This window comes from Durio zibethinus, chromosome 13, assembly GCF_047325235.1.
Source record: "Durio zibethinus cultivar Kanyao isolate XHJ-2024 chromosome 13, ASM4732523v1, whole genome shotgun sequence".
NCBI lineage: Eukaryota > Viridiplantae > Streptophyta > Magnoliopsida > Malvales > Malvaceae > Durio > Durio zibethinus.
Window position 1 is genome coordinate 23,472,469 of NC_143174.1, and position 24,240 is coordinate 23,496,708.

Consider the following 24,240-nt stretch of genomic DNA (forward strand, 5'->3'; position numbering starts at 1 on the left):
AAAAATAAAAATAAATAAAATAAAATAAAATAAATTTTGATGATAAAATTCTTAGTAATCATAAATTAATTATTATTTAAGATATTTTTAGGTGAGAAAATATTTTTAATTTAGGCTCAAATGATGGAAGAATTATATATATTTTAGATAAAAAAAATTGATTAAGCTTTTTGACGACAGAGCATTTTCAAGAAAACAAATGGGATTATTGAATATTTTCGAGATGAAAAATTATTTTTAAGAATTCTGTCAGATTAATAGAGAATTTTAAAAGTTATTTTCAATATCAAATTTAAGAGCATTAGAATTATAAACCTTTAGAATAATTTAAAATTAAATGATATCATCTTAAGATAGGTATCATAGGGTACTATGATATTTCTTACACGTAATCGAACTCTCAAATTCTGTTCTGATTTAGTATATCAAAACTTATTCTTTAAAATCTTTAATCAAGCTTAAGATTTTCTTAAAATGATAAATTTATTTAAATAATCAATCACATCTTAAAAAAAATTAGTAATGACATTTTTGTTTAGCTATAAATTTACGAATTTATATGTTAAAACGTCCATTAACCTATAAGAAATATTGTAGGTGAATCTTACTTCAAAACTCAGTCAGCTTCCTGTCTATTTCCATACACGTCATTTGAATTCAGTAACTGATAAAACAAAGAAAACTTGTGCATGTTTGGGTTTGGGGTTTTTCTCTCTGAAAAGACCGAAAGTCCAATTTTTCTCTGAAAGAAAAACAAAGAAGGAGAGGGCCACTTCAGTTTCTAATACAAAAGGTTTGGGTTTTACTTTGGCCCACCAATAAATGAAAGTCCATCTTAACCACCTTGGCTTTTATCTTTTCAGCCAATCAAAAACTAAAGGCTGAGAAAAAAACTTGTGCAAGAGCCGAGCGGAGACCATAATCATCATCGTATATTTTGAATTTTTTCCCATCCATGAATGAAACCAAAGATAAGGATTTAAGCCGCACCCTTCATTATTTCCTCTTCTTCTTCTTGTGATGAATAGGCTCTACCACCAAACAACACCTTGGGCTTTTCTCTGATACTAATTTTTTTTAGTTCAGTTCTGAAACTTTTCCCCAGAAAGCTGTAGCTCTTAAAAAGGTATAATTTTTTGCTTGTTATAAGCCAATGGGTCATTGGTTTTAAGGCTGCTTTCTGTTTTCTGTTATTTCTAATGTTGGGTTGTTGTCAATTTTTCTTCCTGTTTTGCTTCTCTTTGGCAGAAGTCATGTCAAGGTTGAATTTTTATGGTATTCTGGCAATGAATTTATTTTGCATGTTTATTGAATTGGAAGGGATATGTTGGGTTTTAGTTTTTGAGTGAAATCCTACTACTGTACGAGTGAACAAAGTGTATAAAACAACCCACTTATAAAAAAAGAAAAAAGAAAGGAAACAGTGAACGAAATGGATTTTTATAGGGCACTCTTCTGTTCTGTTAAGCAGAATTTGGTTAATTTTCATCTTAAGTGTTTTATTGGTTCATAATGCACTTTATAAGAATTGCTCATTGATATGTCTTTCCTTTGAAGGTCAAGGCTTTTGCTAGTTCATAGAATGTTGTTCAAATGCACAATGTTATAATTTGGTTATTGTTTCTTTGCTTTGAAATCCCATTCAAAAGAAAAAAATTCAAATTTCTTTCTCTTTGTAGTTGATGTTACTTTGTTAATTTGAAGATAGAGATTTTTCCCAGCAGCTGGAACAGTTAGATGAAAGATGTTATGTGTGTGTTATGTTTTAAATTTACGATTTTGGCCAAATATGTAGAGAATATGACTAGTTGAGAATCTTCTAGTCAAAGCTAATTGAAATATTGAACTATCAAATCTCAATGATTTGTGAAATATCTAAAAACATAAATTACCACCTAAATCCATTTGTCTTCATTTTCAGAAACTTATGTATTTTCTGCAAAACAACTAATAAACACTTGCATTTTAGTATGCCTGGCATATCATGCCTTTAGTTGAACATGAAAATTTGATTTGCATAACAAGTTTAATCACCAGAATTAGGTCTGTGATTGAAATTTCTGCTTGCTGAATTAAATTACTGATTATTTCTGTATTAATAGAAGATATTAGCCATATTGGTTTTAGCATGCTGGTGCTTGGGTATCTCATGCCTTATCACAAACTCCGGGGAAATTTATATGTTTGAGCACAGCATTCATGTTCTTGCAGGTGAAAATACAGATGAAACACTTATTTTAGTGCAGACTGTACTTTAACTTTAGCCATTCAAGTTAACATGACTCCCGTGATCCCATGTTCTATTAACAACGTTACACTCATTCCCGGAGCTGCCTTTTCAGTAAGGAAGAATGCTAGTCTAACAAGATGCAGATCGTCAATGAAACACACAAGATATGCTTTACCCTCACAAAGATTTATCCTACCTCTGTCAACCTGTGTTACATCATTTCCACCATACAGAACAGGGTATGCTTTACATAGAAAACCGGGAATCCATATATCAGCCACAGGGACTGATGTAGCAGTGGAGGAATCTGATTCTTCTCTGACAGAAGTTTCAAGTGGAGGCTCAGAAATACAATTGGATGCAATTGAAACAAGCGAAAAACCGACTAGCAAATCAGATTCTAGTCCTGCACCAACTCAGTCCAAACGAACAAGACCTGTTAGGAAAAGTGAGATGCCACCTGTTAAGAACGAGGAACTTATTCCTGGTGCAATGTTTACTGGGAAAGTAAGATCGATCCAACCATTTGGTGCTTTTGTTGATATTGGAGCTTTCACAGATGGATTGGTGCATGTTTCCAGGCTGAGCAATAGCTTTGTTAAGGATGTCGCAAGTTTTGTTTCTGTTGGCCAAGAGGTGAAGGTGAGGTTAGTTGAAGTAAACACTGAGAGTGGGCGGATATCTCTTTCCATGCGTGAAAATGATGATGCTAGTATGCGCCAGCCAAGGAAAGATGGTCCTGCCACTATTGATCGGGCAAGGCCTGCCAGGAAGAATGCTTCAAGGTCCAGCCAGAAAAAGGAGGAGGTGAAAAGCTCAAAATTTGTCAAGGGACAGGACATAGAGGGCACTGTGAAGAATTTAACTAGGTATGGTGCTTTCATTTCTCTTCCTGAGGGGGAAGAAGGATTCTTGCCCACATCAGAAGAATCTGATGATGGATTTATGAGCATGTTGGGAGACTCATCACTTCAGGTTGGCCAAGAAGTCAAAGTCCGTGTGTTGCGCATCAAAAGGGGACAAGTAACCTTGACTATGAAGAAAGAAGAGGATGATGACAACTTGGACTTACAGTTCAGCCAAGGTGAGGTGCATGCTGCAACAAATCCCTTTGTATTGGCTTTCCGTAAGAACAAGGAGATTGCTGCATTTTTGGATCAGAGAGAAAAGTCAGAGAAAATAGAGGTTCAACCATCTAGCAATGATGAAGAAATGGCCACTGTCTCTACTGCAGTAGATGAAATGGTTGAAAAGGAAACAGATACAGTAGCTGATATTGCAAACAAGGACGAGGAAACCACAGAAAAGGAAACAGAGGAGAGTTTTGAAGTTTTGTCTGCAGAAAGTAGTGCAGAAGTTCCCTTAGTGGATGTGGTGGAAAGTGATGAAACAGCTGGATCAACTAGTGAAATAATTGATCAAGTTATGACTTCAGAAAATTCAGTAGTTGATGAAGATTCCACAGCAAAAGATGAAGTACAAGTAGAAACACACCTAGCTGGGGATAAAACTCCTTCTCCTGCATCAGTTCAAGATGAAGAAATTGGAGCTATCCCTAATGAACGAGTAGAAACACCCCTAGCTGAGGATAAAACTCCCGTTGCATCAGTTCAAGATGAAGAAGTTGGAGCCATTCCTGATGAAAATGGCTGTGTTGCCAGCACAGGTGTACAACCTGATGTTCCTGATCCCAAAGATTCCAAAGGTAGATATCCCAAAGATTACAAAATGATGATTGGAAACAGAATATCTGTGAACATGCATATAATAAACAAAGGCATTACTAATTATCTGAATGCATACACACATGCATACACACACACAAACACTGACGCACAAGGCATTACTTTCTGATCTGTGCAATATTAATGAAGGCTAAAAATCTATTTTTCAGACTGTTAGCGTATGGTTATTGGCGAGAGAATACTCATAAGATGGGTGCAGCTCAAGATTCTATTAAATTAGTTATAGAGTCAAACACAACCTTTTTATAAGTACTATATATATATATATATATTTTGAACCGCTTGAGAGTTGAGGCATATTCAACTCCATTAGTTCATTTCCATCTTTCTTTTATTGAAGTTTGGGGAGTACAGTTTTTAACGCAATATAATGATTAGTGTGTCTTTTTTGGAGTTCCATTATGCTATAAAGTTGTCATCCCTAACTAAGCGATAGTTCTTTGGTGAGAAAAATTAGAGAAAATGAGGATATGTTATTTTAATTCACTCTGCTTTAGATCTTTGTATTTCTGATTGATGATTTTGCTCTGATACAGTGGAAAACAATGTAAGTTCTGATCCATCTCAAGAATCGGCTGATGATCAGATTAAGTCTTTGGGAAGTGAAGCAATTGAAGAAGCAGAGAATCAAGTTGAGGATACCAAGGATGAAGTACAGATAGAGAAACCAGCTCCTAAGAGCGAAATTTCTTCTACTTCAGAAGTTGAAGAGGCAGAACCTGCATCTCGAAAGAATGGCGAGGTTACTGATTCAAATGGCTCCACCCCTAAGGAAAATGTGACTAAAGGTTTAAACTTCATTCACTTTGGCAGTTGTTTTACCTATTAAAAGCATCTTACAAACTTTTGAATTAAGCTCTAACCCAAATTGAATATTCACTCTTCCATTTTGAGATGTCCCGAAACTTTACCCTCCTTTTATATTTCAACTCCTAAAACTCTTATTCCATATTTGCATTTTTTTGATTTTTTTTTATATAACTTTTTGATGTTAAAAACCATTAAACATCAATTTCATGATAAATTTTAATATAGTAAACCCTAAAGTCAAATACTTCTAATAAAATATTATGCCAAGTGAAATGTGGACGTTCAATTTGGATTAGTGGGACTGTGTATGTGTTGAATCATTCATGATTTTTTTGTGGTTTTATATGATATTTATATATTTTTAAGACATTTATTTTGTGTTCCTCTACTTATTGATTCAGCAGCAACTATATCACCAGCTCTTGTAAAGCAGCTCCGTGAAGAAACAGGAGCAGGAATGATGGATTGCAAGAAAGCGCTCTCGGAGACTGCAGGGGACATTGTTAAAGCTCAGGAGTTTCTCCGCAAGAAAGGCTTGGCAAGTGCAGAAAAAAAAGCCAGTCGAGTCACAGCTGAAGGAAGAATAGGTTCTTATATTCATGATAGCAGGATTGGTGTCCTAGTAGAGGTTAACTGTGAGACAGACTTTGTCTCCCGGGGTGACATTTTTAAGGAGCTTGTTGACAATCTAGCCATGCAGGTCGCCGCCTGCTCTCAAGTACAATATCTTGTTCCGGAAGATGTTCCTGAGGAGACTGTAATCAGGGAAAGAGAAATAGAGATGCAAAAGGAAGATCTCTTATCAAAACCTGAGCAGATCAGATCAAAGATTGTTGAAGGGCGGATAAGGAAGAGGCTTGGGGAGTTGGCTTTACTCGAGCAGCCATACATTAAGAATGATAAGGTGGTGGTGAAAGATTGGGTAAAGCAGACTATCGCAACCATCGGAGAAAATATAAAAGTGAAAAGGTTTGTGAGGTTCAATCTTGGAGAGGGACTGGAGAAGAAAAGCCAGGATTTTGCTGCTGAAGTGGCTGCCCAAACTGCAGCAAAACCAGTTTCTACCACTGGAAAAGAGCAATCGGCATCAGTGGAAGTCAAGGAAACCAATCAGAAGTAAGTGGCTGTTTTCCATGGTTCTCATTTCTTACTAATACAATATCATTATGTTCAATGCTTTGTCTATATTTTGAAATTTCTCAAGTATTTACGAACTAAACATGATGTGTGTGAGTGTTTGGTAGATTAGACGGTAGGTTGAGAATGAAAATCAATTGTTAATCAGACAATTCCAAAATTTTCCTTTTATTTTTGTTCTATTGGATGGCCTTTTTCACGTGTGCTGGAACTACTTGTAGAAAAGAAATGTAGCCCTTTTCTTTTTTCCGATAATCTCTTGCATGGTTTACATTGATCCATTTCTCTTTTGCAGACCAACAGTAGCTGTTTCTGCCGCACTTGTTAAACAACTACGTGAAGAAACAGGGGCTGGGATGATGGACTGCAAGAAAGCTCTGTCTGAAACTGGAGGTGACCTCGAGAAGGCTCAGGAATACCTTAGAAAGAAGGGTCTTTCAACCGCTGACAAGAAATCCAGCCGACTTGCTGCTGAAGGCAAAATTGGTTCCTACATTCACGACTCTCGGATTGGTGTCTTGATTGAAATCAACTGTGAGACTGACTTTGTTGGTAGAAGCGAAAAATTCAAAGAGTTAGTTGATGACCTAGCAATGCAAGTTGTGGCCTGTCCACAGGTGCAGTTTGTATCCATTGAAGACATACCGGAGAGTATTGTGAGTAAAGAAAAAGAGCTTGAGATGCTGAGAGAAGATCTTGCATCAAAACCAGAGAACATTAGAGAGAAAATCGTCGAAGGGAGGGTCTCAAAGAGGCTTGGAGAGCTAGCCCTTTTAGAACAGCCGTTCATTAAGGATGACAGTGTCTTGGTTAAAGACTTGGTGAAGCAAACTGTTGCAGCACTTGGAGAGAACATAAAAGTCCGAAGGTTTATTCGATTTACTCTTGGTGAGACAAGTGAAGATACTACTAAAACAGGAACTGAAGCATGAACTTCCATTAATGATATCAGTGGGAAGCATTTTGAGTAATGGAGGTGACTGAGATCCGGTTGGGGGTAGGAATTAATTTTGGACAAAGAGAATAGTCTGATTCTTTTTGTATGTGATGAAGCAGCAAGTTTTCAATGTAGTGGTCATCATTGTATGCTTTAAATGGGATCCTAAGGCTACTTTTGATTTTGTAAGATGAGAAGTGTATCTTTTCCAATTTATTTTTGCAAAATGGAAATACTGTAATGAGCAACGACTTATTGAATTAACTCAAAGGCTGACCTGGTACAGTGGTACTTATAAGAGAACAAAGCTGACTAGGTACAGTGGTACTCGTAAGAGAACAGAGATGGGTCCAGGAAAAAAACTTAAACCACGCTGGCTTGGGCCACACTTTCGGATTACCAGCCGTTAACCGTAAGAGAGAATTACTACCCCAAATAAGAACATTCCGGCCTGTTGGACACTAAAAATCAGATGTTGTATACAGTAATAGTTATTACTTAATTCCTGTGGGTTCTTTAGACACTTCAATTTATTCGAAATTTTACTTAATTTGATCTGTTGATTAAATAAATAATAAATAAAAAGTATGAAAAAAACTTGACAAGTTGAGTTAGTGCAAGACTTTGAGTGAGGTGTTTAAATTGGATTTAAATACTGAAATTGAAATTAAAAAGGAGTAGAATTTTGTTCAGATTCTGTAGATTAGAACCCTATAAATAGATACTCTCATATACATAAGAATCAGAGAGAAAAAAAGAAAACAAAGAGGTGAAACAGAAGCAAAAAGTGTTTTGAGGTACTATAGGATTTTTAGAAGCTTTTTTTCGAATTTTTGGAGTACTTTTTTTGGAAAATTTTTGAAAAATTTTCAGAATCCAACAAAATTTTTTGACGAAGTTTGAATTTTCTGATGAGTTTTCCGGCCATATTTCAAGTTTCCAGTGGCTTTTTCCAGATTTCGATAGGAATTCAATCAGAATCTAGAATCATCTAAAGAGTGGAGAAAAAAAGAGAGAAAAGAGAGAAGGATGAGGAGAAGTTTGAAGAGAAATACCAGATTTATGCTTTTATACCAGGGCAAAACGACACCATTTTAACGTTAGTAGATACCCAAGATCTGCACGTTTTTGTCTGAGTTAACCCGACCCGATCGTAACCTATTTGATTGACTCGAGTTTCAGCCAACCATTCCAGCCGAGTTGAGCCAAGCCGCATTCTTCAAGCCACGCCTTTAAGCTATTTTTTCTGTCTCAAGCTGAGCCGATCTTAGCCGTAAGCCGAGCTGTTTCCATTTTTTGGTATTTTTTATTTTTTTAATTATTTTTTTATTTATGTGTTTATTTATTTTATGAGTATTTTTTACATGATAAAATAAGAAAAAATAAAAATTTTGAGAATAAATATTAATTATCCAATGATAAAATTTATAAAAATTTCAAATGATAAATTTTTATAAAATGTCTAAGTGAGAAATTTTATCTAAATTTATCCCAAATGGTGGAATAATATAGATAAAATTTTAATAATAATAATTAATATTTATTTTCAAACCAAAAAAGAAAAATTAAAAACATAATAAGCATAAAAATATAAAAATATAAAAATTTTAAAATTAAATACAAATTACCCAATAATGAGAGTCTTAGAAATTTCAAATGATAAATTCCTAAGAAATCTTTAGGTGAGAAATTTTCTCTAAATTTGGCCTAAATTGTAGAATGATTTAGATGAAATTTCAATACAAGTAATTGTATTCTTTTTCAAATAAAAATTTAGATTGAAAATATTTGATAATTATCTAAATATGAGATTCTTAGAAATTTCAAATGGTAAATCTTTAAGAAATCTCTAGGTGAGAAATTTTCTCTAAATTTGATCCAAATGGTAGAATAATTTAGATGAAATTTTAATAAAAATAATTGTCATATTATTTTCTTTCTAAGGAAAAAAAAAAAGAGAATTTCTAAATATATCAAAATGGTGAAAATTTTAGAAATTCAAAAGAAAAAATATTTCTAATTTGACCCAAATAGTGGAATAATTAGATTTATTTTCAACAAAAATGATAATAATAAAAAATAATAAATAAATCTTTTTTCGACGACAAAGCCTCTTCAAGAAATCAAATGGGATTCTTGAATACTCTTGAAGTGATGAAAAAAAATTTTTTAGAGTACTACCAGATTGATGGAGAATTTTAAAAATTATTTTCAATATTTAACATAAAATTTGAAGCCATTAGATTCTAAACCTTTGGATAAATTCGAAATAATATGGAACCATCCTTTGGATGGACATGTGAGGGTGCTATAACCTTTCCTACATGTAATCGAACTCTCGAACCCTGTTCTGGTTCGTAGACCTGAACCTATTCTTTTAGGGATTCTTAGTCAAGCTTAGGAGTTTCATAAAAGGATAGATTCCCTAGGTGACCAATCACACCTAATAAAAGATTGGTAACGACTCCATTCATTTGTTAAATCTAGCTATAGATTTTTGAATCTATATTTTATGATAGTTTGGCGACTCCGCTGGGAACATTAGAGAGTCAAGCCATAATTTCTGAATTTATCCTATCCTTTGAACTAATGGCTTTAAGTTATTTGTTTACTAACATTTTTCCTTTTTTGGTTTCTTATTTGATTTATGAGATTGATAATTTTGTGTTCTTTCACACACACTATCACATGCATTTGCATTACATGAGCTCTATACCCAGGCTCAGTCCCTCTTAGAATGAAGTAAAGTACTTATGCTCTCATGAGATGATGATCTCCGCAATGGCTAGTGAAATACTCCCACTCAAATTGAATCCTCTTCGTTGGTAACCTGTGATGGGTGAGGATTGGACTGCCTTACTAGTCTGTGATGGACAATGATGTAAAGAACAATTTGGAAACTTTTTAGTGGTCAAAATTTTCTAACCCTGCATAGTTCACCCCTAAGAAACTAACTTAAGCCCTTCCTATCCATCAATAGATACAACCTAAAATTAAGACACAAGAAGGAACAATTTGTTATCTAACCATTTTGTCTGCTTGATTTTGTGCATCTATATGTCATTTCATTCTCATGTTCTAGCATTTCATTCTATGCATCATCTCTATTCTCATGTTCTAGCATTATCATATCATGATCATATTTAACACTATCGTTTGCATCATTTTCATATAGAAAATATTTATTGCATATCAGTTATTGATAAATCAGATCTCACACTTACATCCATGGAAAGCTAAATGCAACCAAAGTCTACATCAGTCCACTATAATTCTGCTCATCAATTGAAAATTAAGTCAGAAGAATGTCAAAAAAAATAAGGAGATTGCTTGCCTAAGGATTTTATTTCATCATTATCCGAAAGAGTTCATCTAGAGCTACAGTAAAATGATCTATCTGACTTAAACAGTATATGGAGATGCATGAATAAAATAAGATAAGAGGAATTTAAGAATAAATATGGAGACATAACTTCACTGCTACAGGTGCAAGTGGATAATAATTTGATTAGGACTATCATTCAGTTTTAAGATCTTTCATATAGATATTTTATTTTTAATGAAGCAAATATGGTGCCCACAATTGAAGAGTATATGGTCCTACTTCGTTTCGATCTAGCAAACTCAGACAAGATTTACTAGGCCAACAAGGTAGGCTATCATAAAAAACTAGTGCAAATGCTTTGACTTAGTTTGCCTCAAGTCGATTCATGTGTCAAGATAAAGGGTGAAAGTAAGGCTATTCCATGGAGTTTTTTACGAGATTTCATCCAAGGGCACATAGATAATGATCAAATATTAGTAGCTATGGCTATAGCTTTATATGGATTGGTGATCTTTCTGAAAGTCATCGAATATATTGATGTTGCAGTGATGGATTTTGTTGATCAGTTAGCATATCAGGTCAATGCAGCACCAACCATTTTGGCAGAAACCATTCGATCTCTAAACTTTTGTCGTAAAAACGGTAAAGGTCGATTTAATGGATGTTTACAGTTGCTTTATGTATGGATCAAGAGTCACATGGAATGTAAAAAAAGTCAATTTTATAAGTCATACCTTTGTTCCAGTATCCCCATCAAAGAATTCTGTTACGGCATATGACCTCAAGTAAAGTCAAAAGAGGAATGAGTTTTTTTTATTTTCGAGCATTTAATAGTCAAGGGATAGTTTAGATAGCACCTTGGATGCGTCATGATACGGTGTTATACAGTTGTGGAAATCAGCCCTTGGTATTTTTATTAGGCCTATAGAGTGCTGTTACTTATGCTTCAACTTTAGTGAAAAGACATCCGGATGTGAGCAATTCATTCCAGAAACTTATAGACTTAACCAAGGGGAGTTCTCATTCACTGATAAAGGGGCATATGGAATGGTTGAAAAGATTAAGAAAGTATGGAAGCAAACCACTAGGGTTAACCAAGAGAGGTTTACTTATGACATCACTCCAGAATATAGTGTATGACATGCGAGAAGGAGAAAAGACATTGTGATTCCTAGTAAACAGTTAAGGCATTCCCCAAAATCCATTCTTCAAGATCCTTTGCTTAAAATGGAAACAGCTAAAAGAAAACTCTAATAGGAAAAAGATGAGTTAGAACAAAAAAATAAGCGATTGAAGATAGAAATGAAAATGTGTTTACAATTTTAAGAACTGAAAATCCAGAGCCTTACAGAGTAAAAAGATCAATGGAGAACCTTATTTAATGATTTAGATATGGCACATTCGTCAATCACACCTGAGCTTGCCCGACTTTTAAAAGAAAATAAATTGTTAAAAGCGAGGATGAAAGAAGAACAAAAGGCTACTGCTATGGTACATAGACAAAGCCAAATGCTACAAAAAATAGTGGATCAGCGCACAGCACAAGTAGAAGCTTTGTCTGATGAATACAGAAAATAAGCTCAATAGAATGAGTTATGGAAAGACATGTGTACAGAAAAATAAAGGCATTTAAGGTATTTGTTTGATCAGATAAGCATTGTTGCAGACAAAGCATCAGAAATGAAAGAAAAAGTGAAAAGTTTGAAGGCTATGGTACAACCAGTGGGATTGCATAGGTGACATTTACTTGATTTCCTAGATAAGGCACCAAATCATTACCAACAAGCTAGGAATTTATAAGGAGGCATTAGAAATAAAGAATGATGTTTAGGACTTTAAAATATTGCTTTAACTTTATTATGATGTAATTTTGAAATTTTATTTAATAAAGTTTCAAATGGAGATTTCTTTTATCAATATCGATGATATGGCAAACATTAGTACATTTCATGCATACATTTACATATCATACATAGTTTCTAATTATAATTGTGAGGCTAAAGGTTCAAAGATAGTTCTATCCAGTAAAAACTCCATCCACTGATATAATACAAGAGCCAGGGTCAGACAAATGGAGTAAGAAAATTCTCATTCGATTTGAAAAACTGAAAAAAACTCAGAAAAAGATTGAGAATGAGTTAAGTAAAATTTGGGATGTTCTCAACAAATTAAATAACAGGAAAAGAGTAGAAAAGAACATAAGCCAACAAGGCCCTGCATCGCAAGAAGTGACTGATCCTTTATATCCACCTGATTTTGGTCTACCTCAAGCCCAGTCTACACAAGAGGTTTTACCATAACACTTTACATATCCTACATATCCTGGAATGCCATCAGCTTCTAATCTAAGACATTACCATAGCTATGTGAATCTTGTCTTTACTGACAAGGTAGTTAAACCAATTCAAATCTCTGATCTGGATGAACTGAAAGGAAAAGACAAGAAAAAGATAAAAGTGAAAACTCAAGAAAACTCTAAAATTAGTATGTTAGAACAAAAGCTACGGACTAAGAAAGAAATTGATTTCTATGGTTCAGTTGATGCTGCTGGGCTTTGCTTAGTCCCTGTGGTCATTCTTCCTAAGTTCAAAGTACCAGAATTTAAAAAATATGATGGCACAAAGTGCCCAAAAACTTATATTACTATGTATTATCGAAAGATGGCAGCCCATGCTCATGATGAAAAGCTACTAATGCATATTTTCTAAGACAGTCTTACTGATTCTACTATTAGGTGGTATATCCAGTTAGATAGTACTCGTATTTATTCCTGAAGTGACATAGCCCATGATTTTATCAGTCAATATCGACATATCATGAATTTGGCCCTTAACCGTTTATCTTTACAAAACTTGAAAAAAAAGGCCAATGAGACTTTTAAAGAGTATGTTTAGAGGTTGAGGGATATTGCTTCTCAAGTACAACCTCTTCTGACTGAAAAAAAAATTATAATACTATTTGTCAGCACTTTAAAATCTCTCTATTATGAAAAGATGATAAGAAATGTAATAAAAAATTTCATCGATATGGTGATCTTTAAAGAAATTATTGAGAGTGCCATCAAGAATGGCAAGTTGAAAAAAGGAGAAATCAAGAAGGCATCAGAAAAGAAAAAAATTGAAGCTCAAGCTGTGAGCTTTGATAGGTAACAATTCAAGCGTTATCAACCCTATCCACCCCAAGGTTACTCTCTATACTATCCTGCTATGAATAATACCTCATCTTACTTATACTAGCTAGCTCCACAACCATCTTATTCATCTATATACCGATCAATTTTTAGCCCTCAAGATCTTACATATAGCCTTAAAATTCAAACTCTTACAAGACCTCAAATTCGTCCTACTAACCCAGCAAGTGGTTCACGAGAATAACGAATTACTCAAGAAAAGCCTATATTTGATCCAATCTCTATGACTTATGTAGAGTTATATCGAAAACTCTATAATAGCCACTTGATTGCCCTCAACCGTGTGGAACCACTCAAGCCATCATATCCTAAGTGGTATGATCCTACAATCTATTACGACTACCACTATGGAATCGCTGGCCATTCTACTAAAAATTACACTGCTTTAAAGCATAAGGTACAACAGTTAATTAATGATGAAATGATAAGTTTTGATAAAAAAATAGCAACAACACCTAATGTTAATGGCAACCCATTACCAAATCATAATGTTCTGAGTGAAAATCAAGAACACATTGGTCAGAAAGTGTCCGGAGAGTCACAATGAATTAAGAGGCAAGATATCAATAAAGATTCTTCACCTGATTGCATAGGAAGACAATTTTGGAGAATAGAGATAAGGCTGATTGAAAGTTTTTTTATCATTTTAGGATTTTTTTTTAGAGTAATGTTAGGTTTCTTTTAGGTAGTAGGATTTTATTTGTTATCATTTCAATAAAAGACAATTTAATGTATTTCATTACATTTTCTCCTTCATTCAACTACTGTTCCATGCTTTGTCACCTTTCATAACTTTTGTTCTCATTCTTAATTTCGAACGATAAATGTTTAGACAATGGCAGCAATAATTTTAAAATTTAATTTTAAGAACTCATTCACATTGATTTAAGGAGATTATTGGAGCAAAAAAATGTTAGCTACTAACAGATGTGAGATTAATATATCTTGAAGATGGGCAGTTTTTTTTACAAATCTATGAGCTTATTTTTGCTTAATAAATGAGGTTCAAGAAAAGTATCCACATTGAGATGAAAAATGGCCATCTTTCTTCTACCATTGGAAAAACCATACATTGCTACCCCTTTAAGCCTATTGTGATTTTTTTTTCTAAAAAATTTTGATCAAGGATCACCCTCCATACTATGGGGTACTTTTTTTTTTTAAAAAAAAAGTAGTCTAAAAGATCTAAAAAAAAAAGACAAAGAAAAATGCCATAAATGATTTGGGGTAAAGAAATGAGAATCTTTTTTAAAGAATGAGATAGAAAAAGGGAAAAATAGTGAAATGATGTAGAGTGGGGCAAAATGCCAAGCTGCATCAAGTGATGATCTTTTGGTTTTGAACCTTTTAAACATATATATTGAGCTTATTTTATCTATTTCTTTCATTACCTCATACCATGACCTACATTACAACCTTGAAAAGTCCATTTGGATCAAGTGTGAATGCTCGAATTAAATAATCATATATTGGGCAAAGGTGTGCTCATAATGAAATCATGTTATTGCCCTAAAGATTAATGTGTGAGAGATATCAATAATGGATAAAAGATGAGAAAAAAAAATGGTGAAAGGTGAAAAAAAAAAGGGGAAAATAAAAAAAATAAAATGAGGAAAAAAGAAGACTCAAATTAAAAACCCGAAAGGGTAATTTGGGTAGACCAAATCTTTGAGCTGAAAGTTAGATTAACAGTTCAAATATATAGAAGATCAATGCATCAAAGATCCTTCAATGCTGGGGTAAAGTTTGATGAGCTCAAAATGATTTTGACAATCAATGGAATGAGTTTTTGAAAAAAAAATCTTGAATTAATGTTCAAAATTGTTTGAATATTCATTTGTCCCAATGTCATACATTCAACTTGTTTTTTTCCCCATTTGTTTTGGTACCAAGACTCATTTCTCATTTTCTCAATGCACATTTCGTTCTTTTGTTCTCACATCTCTAAAATGAATTGAGAAAATGCTTGATTGAATTGTATTTGTCATAACGTCTAGATCCGGAGATCTATCGCTAGACATTGACTTTTAGGAGTCATCACCAATCTTTTTTATCTAGGTGCGATTGACCACCTAAAGAATCTGTCATTTCAGGGAATACCTAAGTTTAAGGGCCCCTAAAAGAATAGGTTCAGGTCTACTAACTAGAACAGAGTTTGGGAGTTCGGTTACGTGTGAGGAAGGTTATAGCACCCTCACAACGCCCATAAAAAGATGGTACCTGCATAACTTTGTGTTATCCAAATAGCCTTAAAATTTTATCAAGTAATTAATTATTGAAAATTATTCTCAATTGACTCTAATACTTTTAGCAGAAAATTGAGAAAATTCTCTCACCTCAAGAGTATGCAAGAAAAACTACTGTTTCACTTGCAGAGGCTCCGTCGTCGGATTATTTAACGAAAAAATAAAAATCCAACTCAAAATAAAAAAGAACGAAAGGATGATTGTTCTGGTGCAGGAAAAATTGATACTTTCAACTTTTTCCCCAAAATATTTTTTGAAACTTTTATTTTTAAGGAAAATTGATGCTTTCAACTTTTTCCTAAAAATATTTTTTTGAAAATTTATTTTTAAGGAAAATTGATACTTTCAACTTTTTTCGAAAAATAGTTTTTTTGGAAATTTATTTTTAAAAAAAATTGATATTTTTAACTTTTCCCTAAAAATATTTTTTTGAAAATTTATTTTTAAGGAAAATTGATACTTTCAACTTTTCCCCAAATTTTTTTTTTTTTGAAATTTTGTTTTTAAGAAAAATTGATACTTTCAATTTTTTTCCAAAAAAACTTTTTTTTTGAAAATTTATTTTTAAGGAAAATTGATACTTTCAACTTTTTCCTAAAATATTTTTTTTTTGGAAATTTTGATTTTCAAGGAAAATTGATACTTTCAACTTTTCCTCAAAAATCCTTTTTTTTTGAAATTTTATTTTTAAGGAAAATTGATACTTTCAACTTTTCCCTAAAAATATTTTTTTTTTGAAATTTTGATTTTCAGGAAAAATTAATACTTTCAACTTTTTCTCAAAAACCTTTTTGAAAATTTATTTTTAAGGAAAATTGATACTTTCAACTTTTCCTCAAAAACTTTTTTTTGATTTTTATTTAAAGAAAATAGAATAATGAAACAAAATAAAAGTGAAAATAAATAAAAATAAAAAATAAAGAAAAGTAAAACAAAAATAAAAATAAAATAAAGATAAAAAGAATATTAAATAAACCTACTCTAATAAATAAAAAATAAATCAAAAAACAACTAAACAAATAAATAAATAAATTCAAAAAAAAAACCTGGAGCGGCTCGGTATACGGCTCGGCTCAAGGAAGAAAAAATGGCTCAGAGAAGCAGCTTTGAAACTCGGCTCAGCTCGGAGGGGGTAGACACGCGCGGGTCAGGAAGCGGGTCGACGCTTGGGTCGGGTCGGATCTCGACAAAACACGCGGATCCTCTGGGTCACTTAAGGCAAAAACGACATCGTTTTGGGAGGGTATAAAAGGCAGTTCCCTTCATTTTTCGACAGAAACCTTCTCCCATATCTTTCTCTTTTTCTTTTTTCCTCTCTTTTCTCTTTAAAAGGTCGAAGAACTCCGGTTGAAGATTTACCGGATTCTGGGATTTGTCATTAGAATCTAGGTTTTTTCGCTAGAACTTCGTCGGAAGTTGGCCGGAAGTTGGTCGATTTTTGGGAAAGGTCGTCGAAAACTAGGTAGCTTGCCGAAAACTTCAAAGTTGGCTAGAATTTTCATCAAAAAATTTAACTTTCATCAAAAAATTCATCGAAATCTGGAATTTTCCAGAAATTCCCAGAAAAAAAATCGCCAAAAATCTTCAAAAAATTCCTACTAACTCCAGAACACTTCCTAGCCTCCTATACTCTTCTATCTCTCAAATCAGTAGCTTTGCTCACTGTTTTTTTCTGTCTGTTGCATATGTTCCAGGAGGTCCCTTTTATAGAGATTGATCAGGAGTTCCTGATCAATCCTAATTCCTCCTTGAACGGGGATTCAATATTTGAATCCAATCTGGACTCTTCTGATTGAATTCTCATTCACAAAGGGATTCTTCAACTTTCAATCACAGCCATCAAAAAAAGAAAACAAAAAATAATAATAATAATAATATAATAATCAGATAAACAAAAATCATATAAACAGAACAAGAAAAGAAAAAAAATTTATTAACAGATAATTAGAAATACAATAAGATAAATCTAAAAAAATATTACAAGAAAAAAAGAATAATAAATAAATTATAATATAATAATAAATATATAACTATATAAATAAAATACATATAAATATTAACAAAAATAAATAAATAAAGATATACATATATTAATACATAATAATAATAATAAATAATAAAATACATAAAATACAAAAGAAAAAAATAAAAATAATACAAGATAAAAATTGAATTGGGCTTACCCATTTGGGCTAGGCCCAATTGATCTGGGCCTGGACCCAATTGGGTGTCTACAGCTGCCCCTCTTTACATATTTTCTGTGAAACAAAAATTACGCAAAGACGTGACACCTAATCAAGACTCAACTCAACATTGTCATTTTTTATTTTTTTTTGTTTTTTATTTTTTATTTTTTTTTGACCAAAGCTTCTCTAAACAGAGGCTCAACGACTTTGAGAAACATAAATTGCTCCTCTAAACAGAGGCACCACAACTTTGAAAAATAAATTGCTCCTCTAAACAGAGGCACCACGACTTTGGAAAGTAAATTGCTCCTCTAAACAGAGGCAACGAAACTTTGAAAAATAAATTGCTCCTTGACAATCATGTCCAAAGGAGTTGAAAGTTGTGTTTGAAGGAATTTCAGGAGATTATGCCCAAAGGTCTTATAAATCAACCCTGATACCAGAAGACATCCTATTTCAAGGATTAGGGACTTACTTGACAAGCTTTTTCTTTTTCAATTTTGCAAAATATCTTCATATCTGTGTTCTCCATGTGGGATGTTGGAACACCCTTGCTTCTTGAATTTATACACTATACTTTCCTGAAAGTAGTGTATGCTATGCAAATGCATATGAATTTCAATGCATGCTATGCAAATGTTGGCCAAATAATTCCTATTCAATGTATGATACTCAAGTTTCTCAAGCTCTTTTTTTTTTCTTGGGTGTCAAGCCCTTTGATTCCTCAAGGATCCAATTGCACTGCTCTTCTAAGATCGAACCAGTGTAGCTCTTAATTATTTTTTCCACTCATATTCTTCTTGTAACAAAAAATCTCTTCCCAAATTCAATGTCCTAATCAGGAGCTGAACATCTCGATTCTGTCTTTTTCACTTTTGACTTATTCAATGTAATGTAAAGATCTTTTTATGTTGTTATTCATTCATCAATCATTATTGCAAACTCAAAAAGTGAGAATGCATTTGCACATTTCTTTCATGGTGGGGTATTGAAAAGAAAAGAATATGAATGGTTGGAAAACAGTTATCAGGAAAAGGCATAAAGAATGAAATAAAACGTTTTTTATTAGCAAAATGTTGGCAAACTTTGGCTAAGAGAAAATTACAAGCATAGGTATGGGGACAAAGCTTAAAATGAACAATCAGATAATCATGATAACACATCTCAAAGTTTTTTCTGAAAACTCAACCCTCTGATGTATTCAACAACTTGAAACTCTTCTAAATTTGCTAACCTCCATATCAACAGACTTTTAAATTTGATGTTGTATTCTCATTATCTAAGCCACCTTTTCAGGTTTTTAACTTAGACAAAACCCCCTATGACTCAAACCGCCCTTTTTGGGTTTTTTCCTTGAGTCTTCCTTTTTCAATCACTTTTTCATTTTTTATTTTTTTATTTTTTTATTTTTTTTATTTTTTTTATTTTTTTATTTTTTTTCAAGCATAGTACTTCTTCACAGCATCAGAATTTATAGGATGGGGTAAATCATTTCCATCCATCTCAGTCAATATCAACGTTTCACCCAAAAAAGCTTATTTCACCACATACGACCCTTCTCAATTCGAAGTCTATTTTTCTCTACTATCGTGCTGGATTGGAAGAATTCTTTTCAAAACCAACTCTCTTTCTCGAAAACAACGGGGCCAAATTTTCTTATCATGAGCCCTCATCATTCTCCTTTGATATAGCTGACCATGGCACAATGCAATCAATCTCTTCTCTTCTATAAAATTAAACTGCTCATAACGTTCTCGAATCCATTCAGCTTCTTCCAACTCGACTTCTTTTAAGACTCTCAAAGAGGGGATCTCTACTTCTACTGATAGTACTGCTTTCATCCCGTAAACCAAAGAAAATGGAGTTGCCCCAGTAGAGGTGCGAACTGACGTTCGATATGCATACAATGCAAATGGCAACTTCTCATGCCAATCTTTGTAAGTCTCGGTCATTTTCTCCAAAATCCTCTTTATGTTCTTATTGGCCACCTCAACTGCCCCATTCATTTTCGGACGGTATGGTATCAAGTTATGATTCTTGATCTTGTATTGAGCACATATTTCTTGCATCGTCTTACTATTTAGATTCTTGGCATTGTCTGAAATGATTCTCTCTGAAAGTTCATATCTATAGATGATCTCTTTCTTTATGAACTTACAAACCACGGAACGTATTACATTTGCATACGATGCTGCCTCTACCCATTTTGTGAAGTAATCTATCATCACAAAAATGAATCTATGCCTATTAGAAGCTTTTAGGGTGATCGGACCAATGACATCCATGCCCCACATTAAAAATGGCCATAGTGGTGCCATAACATGTAAAGCAGATGGCGAAGCATAAATCTTATCAGCATATATCTGACATTTATGGCATTTACGAGCATAATCAATGCAATCATTCTCCATTGTCAACCAGTAATATCCTGCTCTCATGATTTATCTTGCCATCATATGTCCACTAGTATGTGTCTCACATATTCCATCATACACCTCTTTAATGATTTTTTTTGCTTCAGTCTCATCTATACACCTCAATAATACTTGATCTTTGCTTCTTTTGTACAGGACATCCCCATCCAAGAAAAAACTCATAGCCAATCTTTATCATTTTTTGTTGCATGAACTGGATATTACTGATCGTTGACATACTGTAAGATGTCATAATACCAGGGTTTTCCATTTTTTCCCCTTCTACATTAGAACAATACGCTGGTATATCCTTAACATCTAACTTGATGGACTGAATGTCGGTATTATCATTAATTCGAATCATTACAGCCAAAGTAGCTAATGCATCAGTAATCATATTCTCTTCTCGAGGTAAGTGATCAAACTGGACATCTTCAAATTGTTTCGTTAGCTCTAGAATATACTTATGATATGAAACAAGTTTTGAGTCTCTCGTCTCTCATTCTCCTTTCAACTGATATATGACTAGAGTTGAGTCTCCAAACACTTTTAGTACTTTCACTATTCTATCTATAGCAGCTTGTAGGCCCATGATACATGCCTCATACTCAGCGATGTTATTTGTGTAATTAAAATTTAACCTCGTTGTTACAAGGTAGTATTATTTTTTTGGAGAAATCAAAATTACCCCAATTCTATGCCCCAAGGCATTAGCAGCTCCATTAAAGTATATTTTCCAACATTTTTCTACATGCTCCCCTTTCTTCAGTTGGAAAATAGTCATTAAGTCTTCATCAGGGAATTTTAGCTTCATCGGCTCATACTCTTCAGTAGCACAATCTGCAAGAAATTTTGTTATAACGCCTTTTTTATTGTTTTTTGGCTCACGTATATAATATCGTATTTCGAGAGCATTACTTGCCATCTAGCGATTCTCTTAGACAAAGAAGACTTCTCGAAGATATACTTAATGGGATCCAATTTCGCTATGAGCCACGTAGTATGATAGAGCATGTACTGTTTGAGTCTTTTGGCAGTCCACGCTAATGCACAACACATTTTCTCCAGTGAAGAATACTTGGATTCATATTCCATGAACTTTTTACTCAGATAATAAATAGCTCTCTTTTTTTGACTAGCCTCGTCTTACTGCCCAACACACATCTCATTGAATTTTCACATACAATTAGGTATAAAATTAAAGGTTTTCCTGGAACAGGTGGCACCAATACTGGAGGGTTTGATAAATATTGCTTAATTTTATCGAACGCCTCTTGACATTCTTCATTTCATTTTTTAGAATTATCTTTACGGAGAAGCTTAAAGATGGGATCACATTTGTAAGTAAGCTGAGAGATGAACCGAGAAATGTAGTTCAATCTTCCCAAAAAACCTCGAACTTCTTTTGGTGTGTTGGGAGGTGACAAATTCTGGATGGCCCGTATCTTATCGGGATCGACTTCAATTCCTTTTTCACTGACCACGAAGCCTAGCAACTTTCTTGATTTTATCCCAAAAGTGCACTTGGATGGGTTTAACTTTAACTGAAATTTTTTCAACCTCTCAAATAATTTTCTGAGGCTAGTGACATGATCTTCATCCTCACAAGACTTTGCAATCATATCATCTACATACACTTCGATCTCTTTGTGCATCATGTCATGGAAGAGTGTTACCATGGCCCTTTGATATGTTGCCCCAATATTTTTTAACCCAAAAAGCATGATTTTGTAGCAGAAAGTTCCCCATATAGTCACGAAAGTAGTCTTCTCCATATCATCTGCAGCTATTTTTATCTGATTATACCTCGAGAAACCATCCATAAAGAAGAAAATTGAATGCTTAGCCGTGTTATCTATCAGTGTGTCAATATGAGGTAAAAGAAAGTTATCCTTTGGGCTAGCCTTATTCAAGTCCCGATAGTCCACACACATTCGTACTTTTCTATCTTTCTTAGGAACTGGGACTATATTGGCTACCCATTCTGGATACTTAGTCGCTTGTAGAAAACCTGCATCAAATTGTTTCTTCACCTCTTGTTTAATATTTAGCAGCATTTTAGGCTTCATTCGTCTCAATTTCTGTTGAACTGGCTTACATTCTGGCTTTAAAGATAATCTATGCTCCACTATCTCTGTGCTCAGTCCTGGCATATCCTGATAAGACCAAGCAAATATATCTACAAATTCTCAGAGTAGGTCTGTCAATCGTCGTCTATCTCCAGATGAAAGTGAAGTACCCATTCTAACATCTTTCTTATTTTCTTTATCTTTCAGATTCACTAAGTCCACTACCTCTTGATGAGGCTCAATTGGCTTATTTTCTTGTTCAATTATCTTTATTAGGTTCAGAGGCATAACATATTCTTCAGAATTCCCTTCATTATCAAGTTCATCAGTATTAATTGAATTCTCAAAGCTAATTTCTTTATTGTTATCATGATTATCTTCTTGTTCATTTAAAGATCTGAAATTAAATGAAATGGAATATGTTGGCAAGATGTGCTTGAAAGATGAAAATAATGAAGGCATAAGAAGAAATGAATAAAAATGCATCCTCTCTATTTTTTATTAAAAATAATAAATGATGAATGGCCCAAACAAAAAGGATCACCCCATAGCCTTGGGCAAAAGCTATTGAGATGTTACAATTACATTGTATCAAAATCAAAAGTCAAAGGTATTTCGATGGCACTCCAATTGTTCAGCTCATAATCTGGTGGACAAAGGTGAACCCACTATTCTTGATTAACCATCACTTCATCTTCAACAGCATTAATGGCTATTTGGGCAAAATCATCTTCCACTCTTTTTCTTGCATCTGGGTACATGAATTCTTCAGGTCTGAAGGTTTCATATAAGTGTGGGATAAACATCAGTCTGGTTGTCTTTCTTGATGGCCTTCTTTTGACTTCCCACTCTGTCATCTCATAGCCTAGGCCTACCCTGTCGCTATTGTCTATCATTGTTGAAGGTTCTTTAATTCCCTGTAAGTTTCTGTCCAGCCCAAGTCCTGGATACCAGTCTTTGTTGATGACTTGGCTCACCACTATCTTTGAAAAAAGTTGACTTTAAAATCCTTCACCTACAGTATTGACCAATTCAAAAGACCGATAGGAGCATTCCAATGCTTCTTCGGTAGCCTCTACATATTGAGTGTTCAATGGTTGGGTCACTAGTATATCTTCTTCTCCAACTACCACTACTAATTGACCTTTCACATTGAACTTGATCTTCTGATGCAAAGTAGAGGGCACAGCTCCTGCCATGTGAATCCATGGCCTTCTTAACAGACAGCTGTAGGATGGAGAGATATCCATCACTTGAAATTTTATATTGAAAGTGCATGGCCCAATTTGTAAGGGCATCTCAATATCCCCCAAGACTTCTTTTCTGGTTCTATCAAAGGCTCTTATAATCATCTGACTGTCCTTCATATGAGAGTAATCAATGGGTAACCTTACCAAAGTTGACATAGGCATGACATTGATGGCAGAACCATTATCGATAAAGACTTTGGCTATGATATGGCTCTTGCACTTGACTGTGATATGCAGAGCCTTGGCATTTCTTTTTTCCTCCAAAGAAATCTCATCATCACTGAATGAAATGTGATTTGGCATAACTAGATTTCCAGCCAAGTGGTTTACATATTTGACAGACACGTTATGTGTCACGTTTGCCTGATTCAACACTTTCAACAAATCATTTCGGTGTGGCTCTGAGTTCAGCAACAGTGATAATAATGAGATTCGAGCTGGCATTTTATTCAACTATTTCACAACTGAATACTCATTATATTTTACTAGCTTCAAGAATTCATAAACCTCTCTTTCTGATACTGACTTTAGTTGATCTTCTTCAGGCTCTATCTTTATATTATTTCATCTTTCTCCTTCTTTAGCCTTCTTTTTTCTAGCCTTCTCTAGCATTTCTAGGGTGTAACATCTTCCACTTCGAGTAATACCTCTTACATCAATAATATTGGAAGCATCAGCTTTAGATACCTCTTTTTTCTATC

At 33.8% G+C, this 24,240-nt stretch overlaps 1 protein-coding gene across 4 annotated transcripts; it reads left to right on the forward strand.

Annotated features, from left to right (window-relative positions):
- The first annotated feature begins 883 nt into the window (after window positions 1-883).
- LOC111303187 (polyprotein of EF-Ts, chloroplastic-like) lies at window positions 884-7,123 on the forward strand. 4 transcript variants are annotated; one of them, XM_022899274.2, is made up of 5 exons: window positions 884-1,126; window positions 2,195-3,935; window positions 4,512-4,763; window positions 5,187-5,901; window positions 6,218-7,123. In XM_022899274.2, exons 2-5 carry the CDS (start codon window positions 2,279-2,281, stop codon window positions 6,852-6,854), a joined length of 3,261 nt encoding a protein of 1,086 aa, XP_022755009.2. In that variant the 5' UTR covers window positions 884-1,126; window positions 2,195-2,278; the 3' UTR covers window positions 6,855-7,123. The 4 variants fall into 4 exon arrangements, with proteins under 4 accessions (XP_022755009.2, XP_089598266.1, XP_022755008.2 ...); XM_089742140.1 differs by having other exon boundaries at window positions 5,190-5,901; XM_022899273.2 differs by having other exon boundaries at window positions 2,212-3,935.
- The last annotated feature ends 17,117 nt before the right edge of the window (window positions 7,124-24,240 follow it).